General features: G+C 43.2%; 2 protein-coding genes across 4 annotated transcripts; one reads left to right on the top strand and one right to left on the bottom strand.

Annotated features, from left to right (window-relative positions):
• Positions 1-53: 53 nt before the first annotated feature.
• Positions 54-3,074, top strand: srrd (SRR1 domain containing). Of its 2 annotated transcripts, none has more exons than XM_062384929.1 (6): positions 54-306; positions 432-472; positions 1,287-1,495; positions 1,577-1,675; positions 2,246-2,397; positions 2,487-3,074. In XM_062384929.1, the coding sequence occupies exons 1-6, from the start codon at positions 158-160 to the stop codon at positions 2,725-2,727; spliced, it is 891 nt and encodes a 296-aa protein (XP_062240913.1). In that variant the 5' UTR covers positions 54-157; the 3' UTR covers positions 2,728-3,074. The 2 variants fall into 2 exon arrangements, with proteins under 2 accessions (XP_062240913.1, XP_062240912.1); XM_062384928.1 differs by having other exon boundaries at positions 56-306; positions 389-472.
• Positions 3,075-3,507: 433 nt separating this feature from the next.
• On the bottom strand, positions 3,508-14,953 carry si:ch211-166a6.5 (clustered mitochondria protein homolog). 2 transcript variants are annotated; one of them, XM_062382082.1, is made up of 28 exons: positions 14,608-14,953; positions 13,050-13,150; positions 12,474-12,645; positions 11,845-11,979; positions 10,981-11,141; positions 10,734-10,888; positions 10,460-10,582; positions 10,113-10,236; positions 9,907-9,999; positions 9,648-9,814; positions 9,137-9,334; positions 8,611-9,048; positions 8,450-8,523; positions 8,277-8,381; positions 7,620-7,720; positions 7,371-7,523; positions 7,215-7,277; positions 6,865-7,097; positions 6,681-6,765; positions 6,361-6,514; positions 6,120-6,259; positions 5,764-5,844; positions 5,536-5,661; positions 5,305-5,414; positions 5,074-5,167; positions 4,864-4,989; positions 4,695-4,768; positions 3,508-4,391 (listed from the first exon to the last, which is right to left on the bottom strand). In XM_062382082.1, the coding sequence occupies exons 1-28, from the start codon at positions 14,654-14,656 to the stop codon at positions 3,734-3,736; spliced, it is 4,293 nt and encodes a 1,430-aa protein (XP_062238066.1). In that variant the 5' UTR covers positions 14,657-14,953; the 3' UTR covers positions 3,508-3,733. The 2 variants fall into 2 exon arrangements, with proteins under 2 accessions (XP_062238066.1, XP_062238065.1); XM_062382081.1 differs by having other exon boundaries at positions 3,508-4,394; positions 14,608-14,952.
• Positions 14,954-15,239: the final 286 nt, after the last annotated feature.

Here is a 15,239-nt window from a genome sequence, read left to right as displayed (position 1 = left end):
AAGAATACAAAATTTGTCATGACACCGGAAGAGCACGCGCGTGTGTCACACTCAATATAGTCCCACGTGTTGCATGTTCCCCAACACAAACTAACGTTTGAGTGATGGCACGGATGTGTTAGTGTGACTCGTCTTGTTCGGGGGTGAATCGGTGACGATGTCAGACACGGGAGATGAGTGGCAGGTGGCCCGGCGAAGAAAAGGCGCAGCGCGGAAGTCCAAGACACATCAGGGCTGTTCAGGCTCAGCTTGCAGCCAGGAGCCGCTGGATGTGGAGAAAACTGTCAAACGGATCAGAGACGCAGCGTAAGAAACACGATTCCCACCAAACAGCAATCTCCTGAAATCCAAATCACACTTCAGCAGAATGTTCTTGTTTTCTCCACAGGCTGGAGTCCCTGTGTAACTCTGCTTATCTGCTCCCTGTGCAGGGCTGAGCTGAGATGTGAGGATTTCTGGCAGGAGTGGAAAGGTGAGTGTGCAGGGCAGGGTTGCCAGGTCTGCATGACAAAATATATCAATCAATAAATAAATAAATCGATCAAATTATATTTGTTTTGCCCATAGTCACAAATCACAATTTGTCTCATAGGACTTAACAAGATGCAACATCTCTGCCCTTAACCCTCAACAAGAGTGAGGAAAACTACCAAAAAAACTATATTAATAGGGTGAAAATATGCTGCTGCCATTACATGTTGCTTCACTCTATTTGAATCATACACTTATAACATGGGTGTAACAAGGCTATGCATGTACTTTTCGCATTTTTATTCACCTTTTATCAACTGAGACACAGATATGTTAATAACCCAAATACATAATTTAGGTTAGTCACAATATATACACAGATGAGCTACAACATTAAAAACGAGTCAGTGGTAACGAATAAACATGAAATGATGCATTAGCTGAAATAAGGTATGACATTACGGTAAATGCAAGTCAAACATAAATAGTAACTCCATGTCGTCCAGGCAGTTTATCATGTCAGAAAACCTGTTTATCTTGTAAAAGGCTGAACCTGAATATAAATAAATAAATATAATAATAATAAATATTTTTAAATAATATTTTCAATGTCCTAGGTTGGATGCTTTGGGATCTTTTGCCCTCTTAGTCCGATGCAAAACAGATCTACTTTCCCCGGGGATTATTATTTCAATTTTCAACACTATTACAAAAGTAAAATACCGTAGACCTGGCAACCCTGCCACTTGACTAACGGGCAGCTTTTACTGAGGAACGCTCTCGCCTGCACCTTGATGAACCTGATTGTTCTGCAGGCCTGTTGCTGGCGGCAGGATTGACATCCCGCTCCAAACGTCCAGAGAACAAGGACACTGAGGATCCCACTGAGCTGATGGAGGAGGACAGGGAACACAGACAATGTCAGCAGCTCCAGTGTGTGTGTTACGGCCTCGGCTCCTTCTCCTCCTGCGCCGCGGCTCGTTACCAGCTTGCCACGTTGCTGCTGCTGCTGGATGCAGGACAGGTCCGACATGGAGATAACTCACAACACTCGCATGTGGCTCTTTGCATTCTAAACTGTGTCTCACTGCTCTGCTCCCTTAAGATTCCACTGGAGGACTGCTACGTTTATGACCCTGTATTCTCCACTGGAGAGAGGGACGTCCTGGGAAAGCTGGGTCTCACTGTACTCACAGAAAATGAGGTTGGTTGATCTCCTCGGATAAACAATGCAGGGAATAATCAGACCTTTCTAGTGTTTTTGATACAGATTATGAATACACAGATAAATTGGCAGATAAATAAACTGGTTAATTTTTCAAATCATACCACAGATGAGCATAACGCTTCTTTCTGAGAATTACAAACGGGGCTCGTCCTGTTGTCATGGGGACAACCACAATAGTAAAATTTTTCCATTCATGCAAGATTACTATAAAATGTCACTGACAAGGACTAAACAGACAACAGAACCCATCCTTTTTATATTATTATTACTGGTATTTGCTATCTCAGATGTTCGCTTGGACAGATTTGTAAAATCTTGTAGTGTAGGAAACCAAGTTTTCAGAGTTAATAATCAAAGACCAAGCATCAAAGAGTCAAACCCAGAGCTTAACAGGTAAGAATTCACACCCTGTGACCAATGTTACACGTAAGTTGCCGTTATGATTAATTGACCCTTGTCAAGCAAGTTTCAGGCCTTGGCAAGTAGATTTTCATAATTAGTGTCTTGTCTCAACAGCATTCTGTCTCACCTTTATCTATTGTTCAGGAAGGGAAGCGTTTGGCAACAAAGCCCACCCTCTTTTTCCTGATGCATTGTGGGAAAGCCTTGTACAATAATCTTCTCTGGAAGAACTGGAGCACACAATCTCTTTCTGCGATGACAATCATTGGAAACAGCTTTAACAGCATGAGGGACAGGTTTGTACAAGAAATGACTGATGGAGGTGAGGTTTTAGAAACTGAAGGGGAGAGGAGGTGACGCTCGCTCTCTATTGTGCCAACAACAGGGCGATCGACAGAGAGTTCGAGCGGGACTACAGCTACATCAGCCAGGCTGCGGGTGTGTGTGAGGAGCGACAGCTGCCCTGTCCACCCCGCTTCACTGACGTCTTCAGTGACACGGCAGTCATCACCTTTCCGGCCAGCAGTGTGAAAAGGCTACCACAATCCACCTGGGCAGAGCCACCCGAACCACAGTACCAACACTGCTCTGATTTGGAGATTATACGAAGGCAAACGCAGAGCTGAGACGGCATTGGGAAAACACAGGGCATTTTTTTTATAATTGTTGCTATTGATATGACCAGTTAAGGGAATAAATGAACTACGCTCCACATTGAGGGCGGACTCTTGAGGAAGAAGAGGAAAAAGATAATATTGTCCATCCTGGATGAATTTAACCTGGTGTTCGAGTGGCAAGGATTAACTACTGCCAGAGAATTGGAAGGATTTCTCCAGCGTTAATGTATCTGGGGACTCCTTACAGCCGGCAATTTTTACCATCAGGCAGTACAACATGAAAATCTCCTTTTTATGACTTGACATCTGTTTTAGTTTGATGAAATAACATGGGTAATAAATCACTGAAAACAGTTTCTCAGTTTGTCTGTTTGAATGAAAATAGTTATAGTGATACTTAGAGATGTAATGGTTTTATTAATGATAGCAGCACCAGTTAGTAGCAGAAATAATAACAGTAGCAGAAATATTTATAGTTTTATTTACATGAAATCCATGTCAGGCTGGATCATTGAATAACACTATGTTTGATGAAGTGACTGATAAGAATTCACCCAGGATTTGCAGTGCCAATGAAGGTTATAAAAACTGGTATAATCCTATATTACACCCGTTGAAGAAGGCTGGAGTCTTTGCTGCATGCATTTCTGCATTTTCTCTTCCCCCCTTCACACTCAAATCATTACCTATCAATAAAAACCAATATTCTCAAAAAATATATCGATAAAAAATATTTGTAGTTTGGGCTTTTTTCGGACGATTTAGATACGTTAAAGACGAGAAGACAAGTGCTGTTTAATACTCAGAGTAAAAAGTTTATTGTTGGAAAAAAACAACACACAGTATATCCCTCTCCCTGGATCAGTAATAACATCGTAACAACCTCTCACTCTCCGCTTTCTCATTCTGTGCCTCACTGAATCAATCAACCGCTCGGATCCTGGCAGAGTTTATTGTTACAGCAGTGACGTTAGAAAAACTGGACTACAGCAGTGTTTCCTGGTTTGTTATGTGTTCACTCCTCAGCTACTCCATTCGCAGTGACTTCATCTGCGACTCCATTGACTGCTGTGTCTTTGTGTCCTGTTCCATTCACTAAATTTGATTTTGAAACAACATCAGCCCAGGTCCCTTTACCCTTCAGGACTGACGGTGTAGCCTTGGTGTCCCTCACTCCGTTTGATTCAACATCTTTCTCATCTGACTTCATCTCCTCACATGTGGCTTCGGGTTCTATCTTCCCGTTTGCTGTGCTGCTCTTCACCTCCTTTTCTACACTGCTCTCAGTTTCCTCTCCTTCAGCCCTGAGCTGTGACTCCCCATTCACCATTTTCAACTCTGTGGCTCTTTCACCTTCCTCCCTGTTCTCTGTTTTCTCCTCATGCTTGTTTTGCTCTGCCGGATCCACCACATGACCATTAACTGAAACAGCAGCAGCACCCACCACAGACACCTCGTCCACCGACTGCTCATGTTGGCGCTCGCTGTTATTCTCCGCCGCTGGGCTTCCTCCATCCTCAGCTTCCTTCCCGCATCCTGTTTCTTTATCAGAGCTTTTCTCTCCTGCCTTCACAGTCGCTGAGGCGAAGAACTCGCCAGGAAAACTGAGTCCCAGTTCTTTTAAAGCTGCAGCTTTTCGTTCCAGGTGTCTCTGCTTGTACTCCTTGAACCTGCTACTACGAAAATGAAATAAATTCATGAGTATAAAAGTACTAAAGCAGATGGGGTAAGTTGTACTTGAAAAGCTGAGTTTTCATCACAACATGCCTTAAAGATTGAATTTCGACCAGTAGTGTACAAAATATTAAATCCTAGGTGACAAATAGAAAGTAAATAAATATAATTGAAACTATAATGGCACATAGTTTACTGCATTTACACATTTAAATTCACTAGATCAAGATTTGTATTCGGATCTGCACCAAATATCACACACATATGAATGCTAGTTCCCTAAATATATTAGAGATATTTACCTTTGTGTGATCTTCCTGATTCCTGTCACCAGAACCATCTGCTCCAAACTGGTCTCAGTTGAAGGAGTCAGACACTGAAGACACAGAGGACCGGTAGGTTAACAAACACATTCCTCCATTTCTCTTTCAGCACTCTCAGAGAAAACCAAAGCTCCATCCAGATGCATACCTCCACTGTTTGCTCCGTACTGTCAGCTCCTGCCTGTCTGAGAGAGCGCTCCACCTGCACCGCCTGCTTGGTGATGGTGCACAGAAACTCTTTGCTGCAGCTTGTCTGAGGATGATCCTCTCCGAACTGGGGAAAAGAAACGAGCCATAAGATAACTTCCACTCACGCCCAAACCAAGCCACTTTTACTCAAACTCAAACATATACTGACCAATGAGGTGAAAGCAGTGAGCGCCTCTTTCTCATGGGTCATAGCACTTCTGTAGTCTCCCTTGCTGCACATCCACTGGGCCATCAGGTGCTGACTGCACAGACAAGAAACCAGCGAGAGAAATGGTGATGACGTTGGAAAACCAGACGAATGCACAAATACATAAAAAAAACAACTTTGTAGATCTTTTTAAAAATAAATTATCTATGCCAGCTATAAATGTCAACTTACCTGAGAGCCGTGTGCAAGTCTGTTGCACCGAAAAAGGAAGTGTTGAGCCTTAGAGCATTCTTCAGGAACTGCCCTGTCTGCTCTCCTGTCAGCACTAACCCAAGACAGCTCTGCCAGGAGACAATGAGACAACTTTAAGTTGTTTTTTTTTAAAGCAGATATTTTTTTTATTATGTGGTGAAATCAATAGCATTTAGAGGATGTAGTGATTATTGAGGTGCTGCAACCTACATCCAGTGTCGCGGTGTAGGGATGGTCTTCTCCGTGCACTGTTAGCAATAGCAGACGAGCTCTGAGGAGACACTTCTGAGCCAGGGCTGTCTCTCCTCCAGCATACATGTACACAGCCAAGAGGGTCTAGAAAATAAAGCAGAACAATGTAAATAACATGTAAATAACGACAATGCTGCCACACATATCCTGAACATGCTCAAAAATCAAATGTGTAGATGTACTCACATATTGCTGGATAGTGTTTGGATGGTCAAAGCCGAGCACCCGCTCACTGATGACCACTGCTTTCAGCTGGACACTGCGAGCCTTTGGGAGTCATAGCGATCAGAGGAAATACAATTATTACATTATTTATTTGATTCACTGATTTTTTATAGTATATACAATATACCGCATGTATAGAGGATGTATTGGTTAGTCACTATATCATAGTTTCCTTAGTTTTTAATCAATAATTTGATTGCAAAGTAACTAGTAACTGTGGATGGACTGAAATGGGTAAAGGTTCTTAGTTACGTTCCCCAACTAAAAAGTAATGATGTTGTTTTTCAGCTGGGAGGAAATGTGGAACATAAACCCACCTCTGCTGCTTTTCCCTGCAAGAAGGCCACCCTGGCCAACAGGCTGTGGCAGTGACAGGCCTCAGGGTGCAGGTCATCACATACTCGACCAAACAGGTAGGATGCTTCCTTCAGGTGCTCGTGGGCCTGATCCAGCACACCTGCAGTTGGAAAAATAAAATACAGGAACCACCTTTCATTAAGATTTAGTCGAAATACATATATTGAATGTAAAGCCTATGGTGTAGATTTGTTCACCCACCTTTCTGAATGAAGTTCTGTGCAGCACGAAATGCTTTAGAAGCATCCGCGGCCGTCATGTCAACGTGCTTGACAACAGGGAAGATGTTGACGATATCATCTGGACCAATTGGTGCTTTATTCATGTTGTCAAGGTAGTAGTCCCTCAACCTCAACTGGTGTACACACAGAATTAAACATGTTTATTATTCAATCATATTTCTTCTCAAGTTTTATCTGGAAACTTATTTTACATTACTAATTCATTTGCTTCAGTTGATCTTATTCTAATTAGTTTATGATTATAAATGTGACTGAATCTATATTTCATATGCCTGTTACCTGGACTCCCGTCTTTAAACAGAACTCTCTGAGCAGAGAGAGCTTCTGAAGGCCATACCGCTCTACCAGGTGGTTGGGACCGGATCTGCAAGAAAAAATAAATAACAGTTGTTCGAAAACTGACTTTCGAGACATTGCATAATAACGAGTACAAAGTGAGAACAAACAATTGCTGTGTGCTCACCCGAGGCTGTCAGGGATGCTATATGTCTCAGCAGCATCCTGACAGACCAGGTTCCACAGCTCGGGCCCCGTGAGCGTGCTCCAGAGCGTGCTCTCAGACGCCTCAGCCACTCGAGCACGCCGCTTCGACTTCTTTTTCGTTTCCTCCCCCACATGAGCGGGCGTGAAATGGGGAACCAATAGGCAGCAGAGGAAGTGACTGATAGCTGCACAGAGACTAGCCACATCCACACCCTGCAAAGACCATGGACACATCATTATTCTCCCTGAAGTGTTCACACCTTCAGCTATTTGACCACCCGACTGCATGTGTAAACACTGCAATGTTTGCGATGGACGACAGTAAAGTACCTGGAGGAAACTGTTGAACACTCTTCTTGTAGAGCGGACGAAAACTTCCCCCACAACCAATCTCTGTTGAGCCCAGACAGAGGGACAGAAAAAAGGACAATTAGCAGAGGGGGACATTTTAGTTTAAGGCTTGTTTTTTTTGTAAATAAAACCCACCAATATATGCCTCAGGTGCTCCCTCTGCTCTGACTGACTGATGGCCTTGACCACATGACCCAGATACCGCATGTTGATGCCTCGCCGGTGCAACTCCTGTTTCAGAGTCGCTCCATCCATTGGTGGCTCATAGCTTTGTAGGCACTGCTCCACCTACGTAAGTGCACACATACATTTTTGATAAGCTTGTTTTCGTTTTTGCACAAGATGATGAGCCTCTTAAAGTGCGTTAAGGACGGATTCACTCACAAACTCTGGTATCTGGTGTGTGATGATTAAAGCTGCTGCTTCCTTCAGTAGCCTCTCCTGGTGGATTACTGATGCACGTTCAGAAGAAGGGAAGGATACTCCTATAAACACAGGGCACAAGATGCATGTCATACATGGTTCGATTAACGGGGGAGCTAGGGGGAGCTTGAATCCCCTGAAAAGGCCTACTTTGAGATAAGTAGAGGACACTTTGATGCAGATCACAGATTATGATATAATAATGAACAGCTGAAATATATAACAGCAAAAAATGTACAGGTGTGTCTTTTTTACTCATTAAAACACCAATTTCAAACATATGTCTCCACTCATTAACACAATGATGTGTCTATCTCAAAACAAAAGCTCCATTGTAACCAATGTTCGAGCACTGATGTTTTCGTCAGCAGCGGTATCTGACTGGTAAATCATTATATTACAAAATTATTATATTGTAGTATTTTATTCTGAAATTTAACCCTGCAAACAAATATCCTGTTATTGACCAGACTGCCATACACTTCTATGTGTGTATGTATTTACAATGTTTAGTGATGATATCAAAAGGTTTGACTTTTTATGTATGTGTGTGTCTATGTGTGTGTGTCTATGTGTGTGTGTGTGTGTGTGTGTGTGTGCGTGTGTGTGTGTGTTTACCTGGAGAAAAGACATTTGGGTTTAATCGCATCTCAAAGATGATGTCACTACACGAGCCCACCTCTTTACAAGCAGCTCGTACTGCATTGGTGGCTCGAGAGTCACCTGCAAGAATAAAAACAATTGTATAAAAAGTATAAAGTTCTGAATATAACTTCTGCAGCATTTCTTACAAGCTGTTGCACATTCTTCAAAGCCTCCATTCTCATCCAACGTCTCCCGGACACGATGAGTGAACTGGCAATGTCTGAAAGAATGAAACAAACAAACATTAGCTTGGTGAAAACACTTAAAAATCATAGATGAAAAGACGTTTATTTCATGAACAGCTTACTTGTGCTGGATGAAAGCCTGCACCAGCTCTGGCCTCAGTCTGCAGAGGCTGTGAGGAAAGCTCTTTGGAAACCCGGAGTCCTTTTGATAATTCTCAGGCCAACTTTCTTCAATGCCACTTTTCTTCTCCTCGTCCCCTTCTTTCCCTTCTTTCCCCTCCTCTTCTCTAGAGACAATCTGACTCTCTGTCTCCGCCCCTGGGCAGAAGTTGGCGTCGGCAGGGAAGCACCTGAACACGTCCAGTACGTAGAACCTCCCGTCAGCTCCCAACAGTCCCTGGGAATCCGCTGGTGTGAACAGTGGTACCTTGTAACCGCTGGGCGCCACAACAACATGTCTCTGAATAGCGAGACACTTGGCAGCATGAGCCAGGAGCACGAGCAGCCGTCTGCGATGAGGGGACTCTTGGGGTCCGGCATTGACCCCGTACAGTAAGCCCCTGAGGACCAGAAGAAGAAAGATGTTAGGAGGAAAAGCAACAGAAATATAAACAGAGATCGTTGTTGATTGAAACCACAGGGTGTTACCTTGATGCTTGAGAAGTTTCCTGCTCCTGGTCCTTTTCCTGTTCCTGGTCCGTTCCTTCCAAACCAGGAGCCAGACCCTGGGCAGACATACGTACTCCTCTGTAGTCTACAATGGCTGTAGGTAGTGTGTGCAGCCCCTCCAGCCCCTCCAGCTCACTGTAAGCTTGTACGCCTTTGAGCTCCAGCCTTTGAGCAGCCCTGCAAGTAGAAGATGAGAACATTTAAATAATCTGCATAATTCTGAGAGTGAAACAAAAACTTTAGAAAATTCCCCAATGAGACATGGAATGGGCATATTTTGTATTTATTATATATTTGATAACAAATCTTGTGTTAGTCTCACAAAAAATAAGAAACAGCAGTTAATCAAATGAATATAAAAAACAGGGACCATATGAACACAATAGAATACAAAAATAGACAAAAAATATGCAACGTAAACAGAATATATCCAGTACTAAAAGTCTTTATATCAATAATATCTTGTCATTTTTTTCGGGTAAGGTCTTACCTGCGACCCCTCTCCCCACCAAACACTGCACTTGCTGCCCCCTGGCTCATGAACAGCCCCCCCCACAGGAAAGCTGGGTCCTCTGGGTTTCCATTGGCAGGCTCCACGAAGCCGTCTACAACGGTCTCCGCCCCCTGCATGACGACCTTCACAAACGCACTGTTCACCTGAGAGAAAACAGGCAGGAAGAAGAGAAAGTGAGTGGCCAGACAAGAGAAAACCTGCGGTACGAGTCCTGAGGTGTGCCGCTGCTGTTCACCTGGAGCACAGCTCTGTCTCTCTGCAGCCGCTCCTCCAGGCTGCCTTGAGAGAGATCTCTGGCTGCCTGCAACTCCTCATTCCAGTCTGGGCTCTACAAATTACCACACAAAAACACAACTATTTACACTCAGTATCATGGCCAGCAGCAGACTCTCAGTGAATAGCAACAAACTCTTGTCTCCTGGTGTGATTAACCCGTCTTACTGCCTGTTCATCCACTCCCAGTCGGCTGAAGGTGTTTTTGTGAGTGCGCGAGGCACCATGAGGCCCGAGCCAGCTCAGTGTGTGGTAAGAAGTGGGCATCACTTCTGCCGGTGGTAATTGAGGCCTACAGGAAGAGAAAGGGGAAGAGAACAAGCTAAATTACCCACAATCCACTTCCCTCACAGTCATCGTTAAATCAACAGTTTACAGTATCAGAGCTTTCGTCTGGGACTTATTATTGTAATTGAAATTATATGAATTATACACCTCATTAAACCCCACTGTTGGGATTCATGTTGTAATACTTTAGTAGTAGTGAAGCCTTCATACACGTGTAATAATGTTACCTGTTTTTAATTGTAGTTAAAGTTTTTTTGAAGGCAGGACTGATGTGACAGAGCAGTTCAGTGAAACAGTGATAAACTGCAGTCGACTGTGCAGGACGAGGATCAAACACATCTTCTGTAGACCTGAAATAATGACAAAATATAACAAGTTAACATTAAATGATTTAATGTTGTTACTAAGATAGAAAAAAAACTGCAGGGTACAAAATAAACCCGATATTTGTTAGTTTGCTATAACATTCAGAGAGTAGTTTTAAATTTCATTATTTATTACCTGTTGAGGAAAAAGCCTTTCGGACAAGATGTGATGTCACACCGTTTTCCCTCCATTGTCACCACAGATATGTACAGGAAGTCTCCCTGCAGCTTCCTGTGACCTGGAGGCGGGTTCCAGCAGCTCAGACACAAGTCCTTCAGGTAACTGGGGGCCTGAATAAAAAGAGAGAGTGAGCGTGTACGTTTAGATGTGGCAGTGGCATAATGTTTAACTAAATTAAAATGCAGGTAATTTGAGTGCTTACCTCTGGCTGGGAGCTTGGTGGCAGCAGGGCCATGAGCGGTCTTTCTGTGGAACCAGGGAGGAGGTACTCAGGAAGAGCTGCATCCTGGTTGGTTGAATCCGTTTTTGTGTTGCTCAGAGAGCGTTTCAGGCTCTTTCCATTTGGTGAGCTGGGGTCTGCACCTGTAATCAAAAAGATTTTTCATTTTTATTTTGGAGGGTGGGGTGGAACAGGTAAAAAACCTCCCATTCTTATTTTTTAACTGTATTAGGGAGAGAGACATCACACACAAATATGTATCCTCAACTTTCTCATTTATTAATGTGCAATTACTGAAATTGTTCAAAAGGCTGTATATATAAATATATATATATATACAGGGGAAGAGAAGTAGACCCACAGTCTGACAGATCGGGTTGGCAGTAACAGCTCTAGCACTGTAGACACATGTGAGCCAACAGCAGCTCAGTGAAGTATTCGTCACACACAGGAAGGGGTAGATGGAGTGGAGCAGGCAACACTGCTTTCATTTTAGTTTGTTCAGTAACAATCAATCACCAAACCGATCTCGTCACAGGAAGTCCACCAATTCTCTTTAAAAATATCTAGCTGGGTAAATACATGGAAAACAAGCTGCAAATTTAAGATGGTGTTCTTAGTTCCCTGCATATTTGAGTGAGGGGAGTGATGCATGTATTGTCGTCTTGTCTGAAATAACACAGCAATACAACATTACAATTAAAAGGTGGACTGGGAGCTTGATTGGTTGTTGTATATCTCTGGTCCTATAGAGACTGTAGCTTGTGATTTTTTATGTTTTTTGAACAAGATTTATTTTCATGCCCCTGCACACTGATAGATTACTCCCCAGTATTGTGTGTGTACCTGTAGTCTGATGTGTGAGTGTCTCCAGCAGGCTCGGTGAGCGTCCTTCCCTCAGTGCATCCTGAGGCCCAGATGCTCTCAGCAGCTCCACGACTCGAGCCAGATGGAGCCTGGCCAAGCTGGCGGTGTAGGGCTCTAGACAAAAGTACTCAGGTTAACAGAAAGATTCAGAATTCCAATCTTTATGGAGCTGAGAGTAAGATGGCCCAATGAACTGGAAATCTATGTTGCACAGTCCCTTAACCCAACACAACAATACATACTGTATGCACAAAAAATGTGCACAGCTAGAAGGTGAGAAACTGACTAATTAGTTGGCACACAGATGTAACGTCTTCAACTGAAAGTTACACCCTTGTTATGACTCAGAAAAGGCAAATCAGCTTTTGACATTGACCTGAGAGAGATTTCCGATTGTGTGAAAGTTGGACAGGGTTATTTTTACAGATATCCTTTTCCTTGAAGTAAAATCATGAAAAAGTTTGCTACCAAAAAAAACTGCAAAATTCAAGCAACTGCAAAAAAATATGAATATTTAAACATAGCCAATTTATCTTTATTTAACATGTTCATGCTTTCCATTCTTAGCATTGATAAATGAGGAACCCCTCAAAAAATTTTTCCACAACCTTCCACAAGGCGAATGATGGCTCCGTGTTTCAGGCCCTTGAGGCTTTGCAGCTCTGCGAGGGGATCCAGAGTTGCGCTGGCGAATGCCAGTGAAAGGTTGGAGCGTGGACACACCTCATTCCTCGAAAGCAGGCTCATAAGTATATCCTGGATGAGCCAAAATCCATGGACCTACAACGAAACATAACGTTTAACAAACCATGGTAACCCTCCTTACTCTAAGAGGATAGTTCCTGCTTACATAGAAAGATATGAAGACTTAGCATTTCAGGGTGTTCATCAAACTTTTACAGTGACAATAAACACAGTATTACATATACTGTTCAAAATTATACTTCAAGAAAAAAGATCTGTAAGATCATCCTGGAAACAGATGAATGTCAACCGTGCCCTGCAGGGTTCTACACCTTGCAAAATGTTTGCTTCACCACAAAATTCAAGATGGTGAATTGTTAAAATTATGCAGTCTTAGCTATCTCTAGTAGGTTCACTTATCATTTATTTGTCATTTATCTGACACATAAATAGTACAGGAATTATTGTCTGAGAGGAAATTGAATCAATCATGTTTGTACCTGTAGCTCAAACGACTCGACTCCTGCCCCCTGGATCTTCACAGTGAATGATGTGTCATCAACTTGTTTAGCACCAACATCATTCTTTCCATGGATTACATCTGTTTGAAGAGGAAATAAGAGAAGGAGATCAAACTGAGGATAATAACAGACCCCCTCCAACGGACAAGCAAATCATTTGGGTGATTTTCCTGCCGTTGACTCACTTCCTGGCAGGATAGTATCCAGCTTATGAGCTAAACCGAGACACTAAACAAAAATTAAGAGCATAAGAATAGACTAAAGCTTTGTAGAAAATGCATTGACTGAATTATGATCATGATATTTCAAGAATTATGTGTGTGTGAGAGAGAGGGAGAGTGAGAGAGAGAGGACAAAGAGAGAGAGGAGAGACAGAGCCCGAGGCTGAGAGAGAATTTATGCAAAAAGTGTCATAGAAAGGGAAAGTGGGGTGTGTCTCTCTCTCTCTTTTTCTTACACACACACACACACACACACTGGCGTAAACAGAGAGGGAGAGCAGGACCCAGCGTGTTCCTAAACCAGAAGTGTTACTAAACCTGTTGAATTTACGGACTGGCCCTGATGTCATCTTAGGGTGAAGGGACAACCACACCCAGTGCTGGCATGTTTGGACAGCGGTATGCTACAATAAATTAACTAACAAACCTACAACTGGGAAGGAGAACGTGCTCGCTTGCAAGGCTACATGCACATACTGAATAAATATGCATATCCAACACTTTCGACGTGTACACAGCAAAGCAGACAGTTCATTTGACTGTAGAGACCGTAGTCCATTGTACAGTAAATCCCCCTGTTCTTGCTGTCAATCTGGGACCACTTTACCACTGGAAAACACCCAAAAACAAATCGCTTCTTTGTTTGTGATTGGCTGAGCGAAGGCCCCTCCTCACTGTGAGCTTGGAGCCATCAGTCTCTCTCTTTATTGGAGCTATGCTGCCTTACTTGCACAGAGAACGAACTTGTTTTCAGGCCTGGCAATTCTATTTTGGCACTGATTTCTAAAGTTGACTTTTGCTACTCAACCACATAGAATTCCTTTCCTGTGTGTCATGACTTTCGGTGCTCTCAGAGGAGTTCCTCGGGGTGACATGAAATGTCAATCACAGTGCTGTGCCCAAAGATTTATATAACTTTGATAAGGGGATAACCATTTCACCTTGCACAATACTGCCTCGAGGAAGGTGGTGTGGAAACGGTTGAAGAAGACAAACCTAAGAGTTTGAAAAGCTTATGCAATTATAAGGCTGGCAATGTGGTGATAACTTAGACATTGAGTCTGTCTGAGCAAATGTTTTCTCCTTAAAAGTTAAAAAGTGCAGGGCAGGTTCTCCAAGGGGTCAAGGAATGTGTTGGAAGCAGTGAATAATAGCACAGGGCTTGTTCAGAGCAGCAGAGCAGTGCTAAATATCCCATCCTCCTCACATTCTCCGGCGAGGGAGGCACCACATGAAAAAAGAAGGAAGAGAAAAGTGCAGACAGAGAGAGAGAAACAGGAGCAGAGGCGACAAGCACTTCACAGGGATTTCCTCACCAGTTTTGGCCTGATTTCTTCCTCCTCCTCTCCTTATTTTGTCCTTCATGGCTGCGAGGTTGAACTTTTCCTTGAGTCTTCTTGAGTTGTTTTCTTCTCTGCGTTCTGGAAGTTGCTCCCCCTCTGTGACTTCTGTCAAACCGCTGGAGGAATGCACGGCAGTGGGACCAAGAGTGAGTGGAAATGTGCAGCTGGACTGTTCAGTGAGTCCAGCAGCAGAGTGAAAGTGTAACAAGCTGCCTGTTCGGATTTGTGACTCCTGCCCCTTTTTCTACAAGGCAAACTCAGCTTATCTGATCTCCCTGTGCAAAGCCACACCCTCGGTTTGCTCCACACAGTCTCATTACCCTCTGACTGTCTCTCACACTTTGTTGGACTGGGTGTGTCCAAGCTTTGTAGCTGTGCACACTCTTCCTTCCCCTGACATGTTTCACTCCTCCCTCTCCCCCTCCCTCCACAAACCCTACAGGAGAGGTGGGAATTAAAGACACAGCCTGTTTTGGTGGTGGTTTGATCTGAGTATGTCAACCACTCTGCTTCTGACATTGAGAATTTGATTTTACAAATGTCAGTGTTCATCTGCGGTCATGTTTAATATTAACAACAGTGATATATATTTTACTTTTTAAACT

The sequence above is a fragment of the Platichthys flesus genome, chromosome 3 (assembly GCF_949316205.1).
Source record: "Platichthys flesus chromosome 3, fPlaFle2.1, whole genome shotgun sequence".
Classification (NCBI taxonomy): domain Eukaryota; kingdom Metazoa; phylum Chordata; class Actinopteri; order Pleuronectiformes; family Pleuronectidae; genus Platichthys; species Platichthys flesus.
This window is presented reverse-complemented; position numbering and strand designations above follow the sequence as displayed.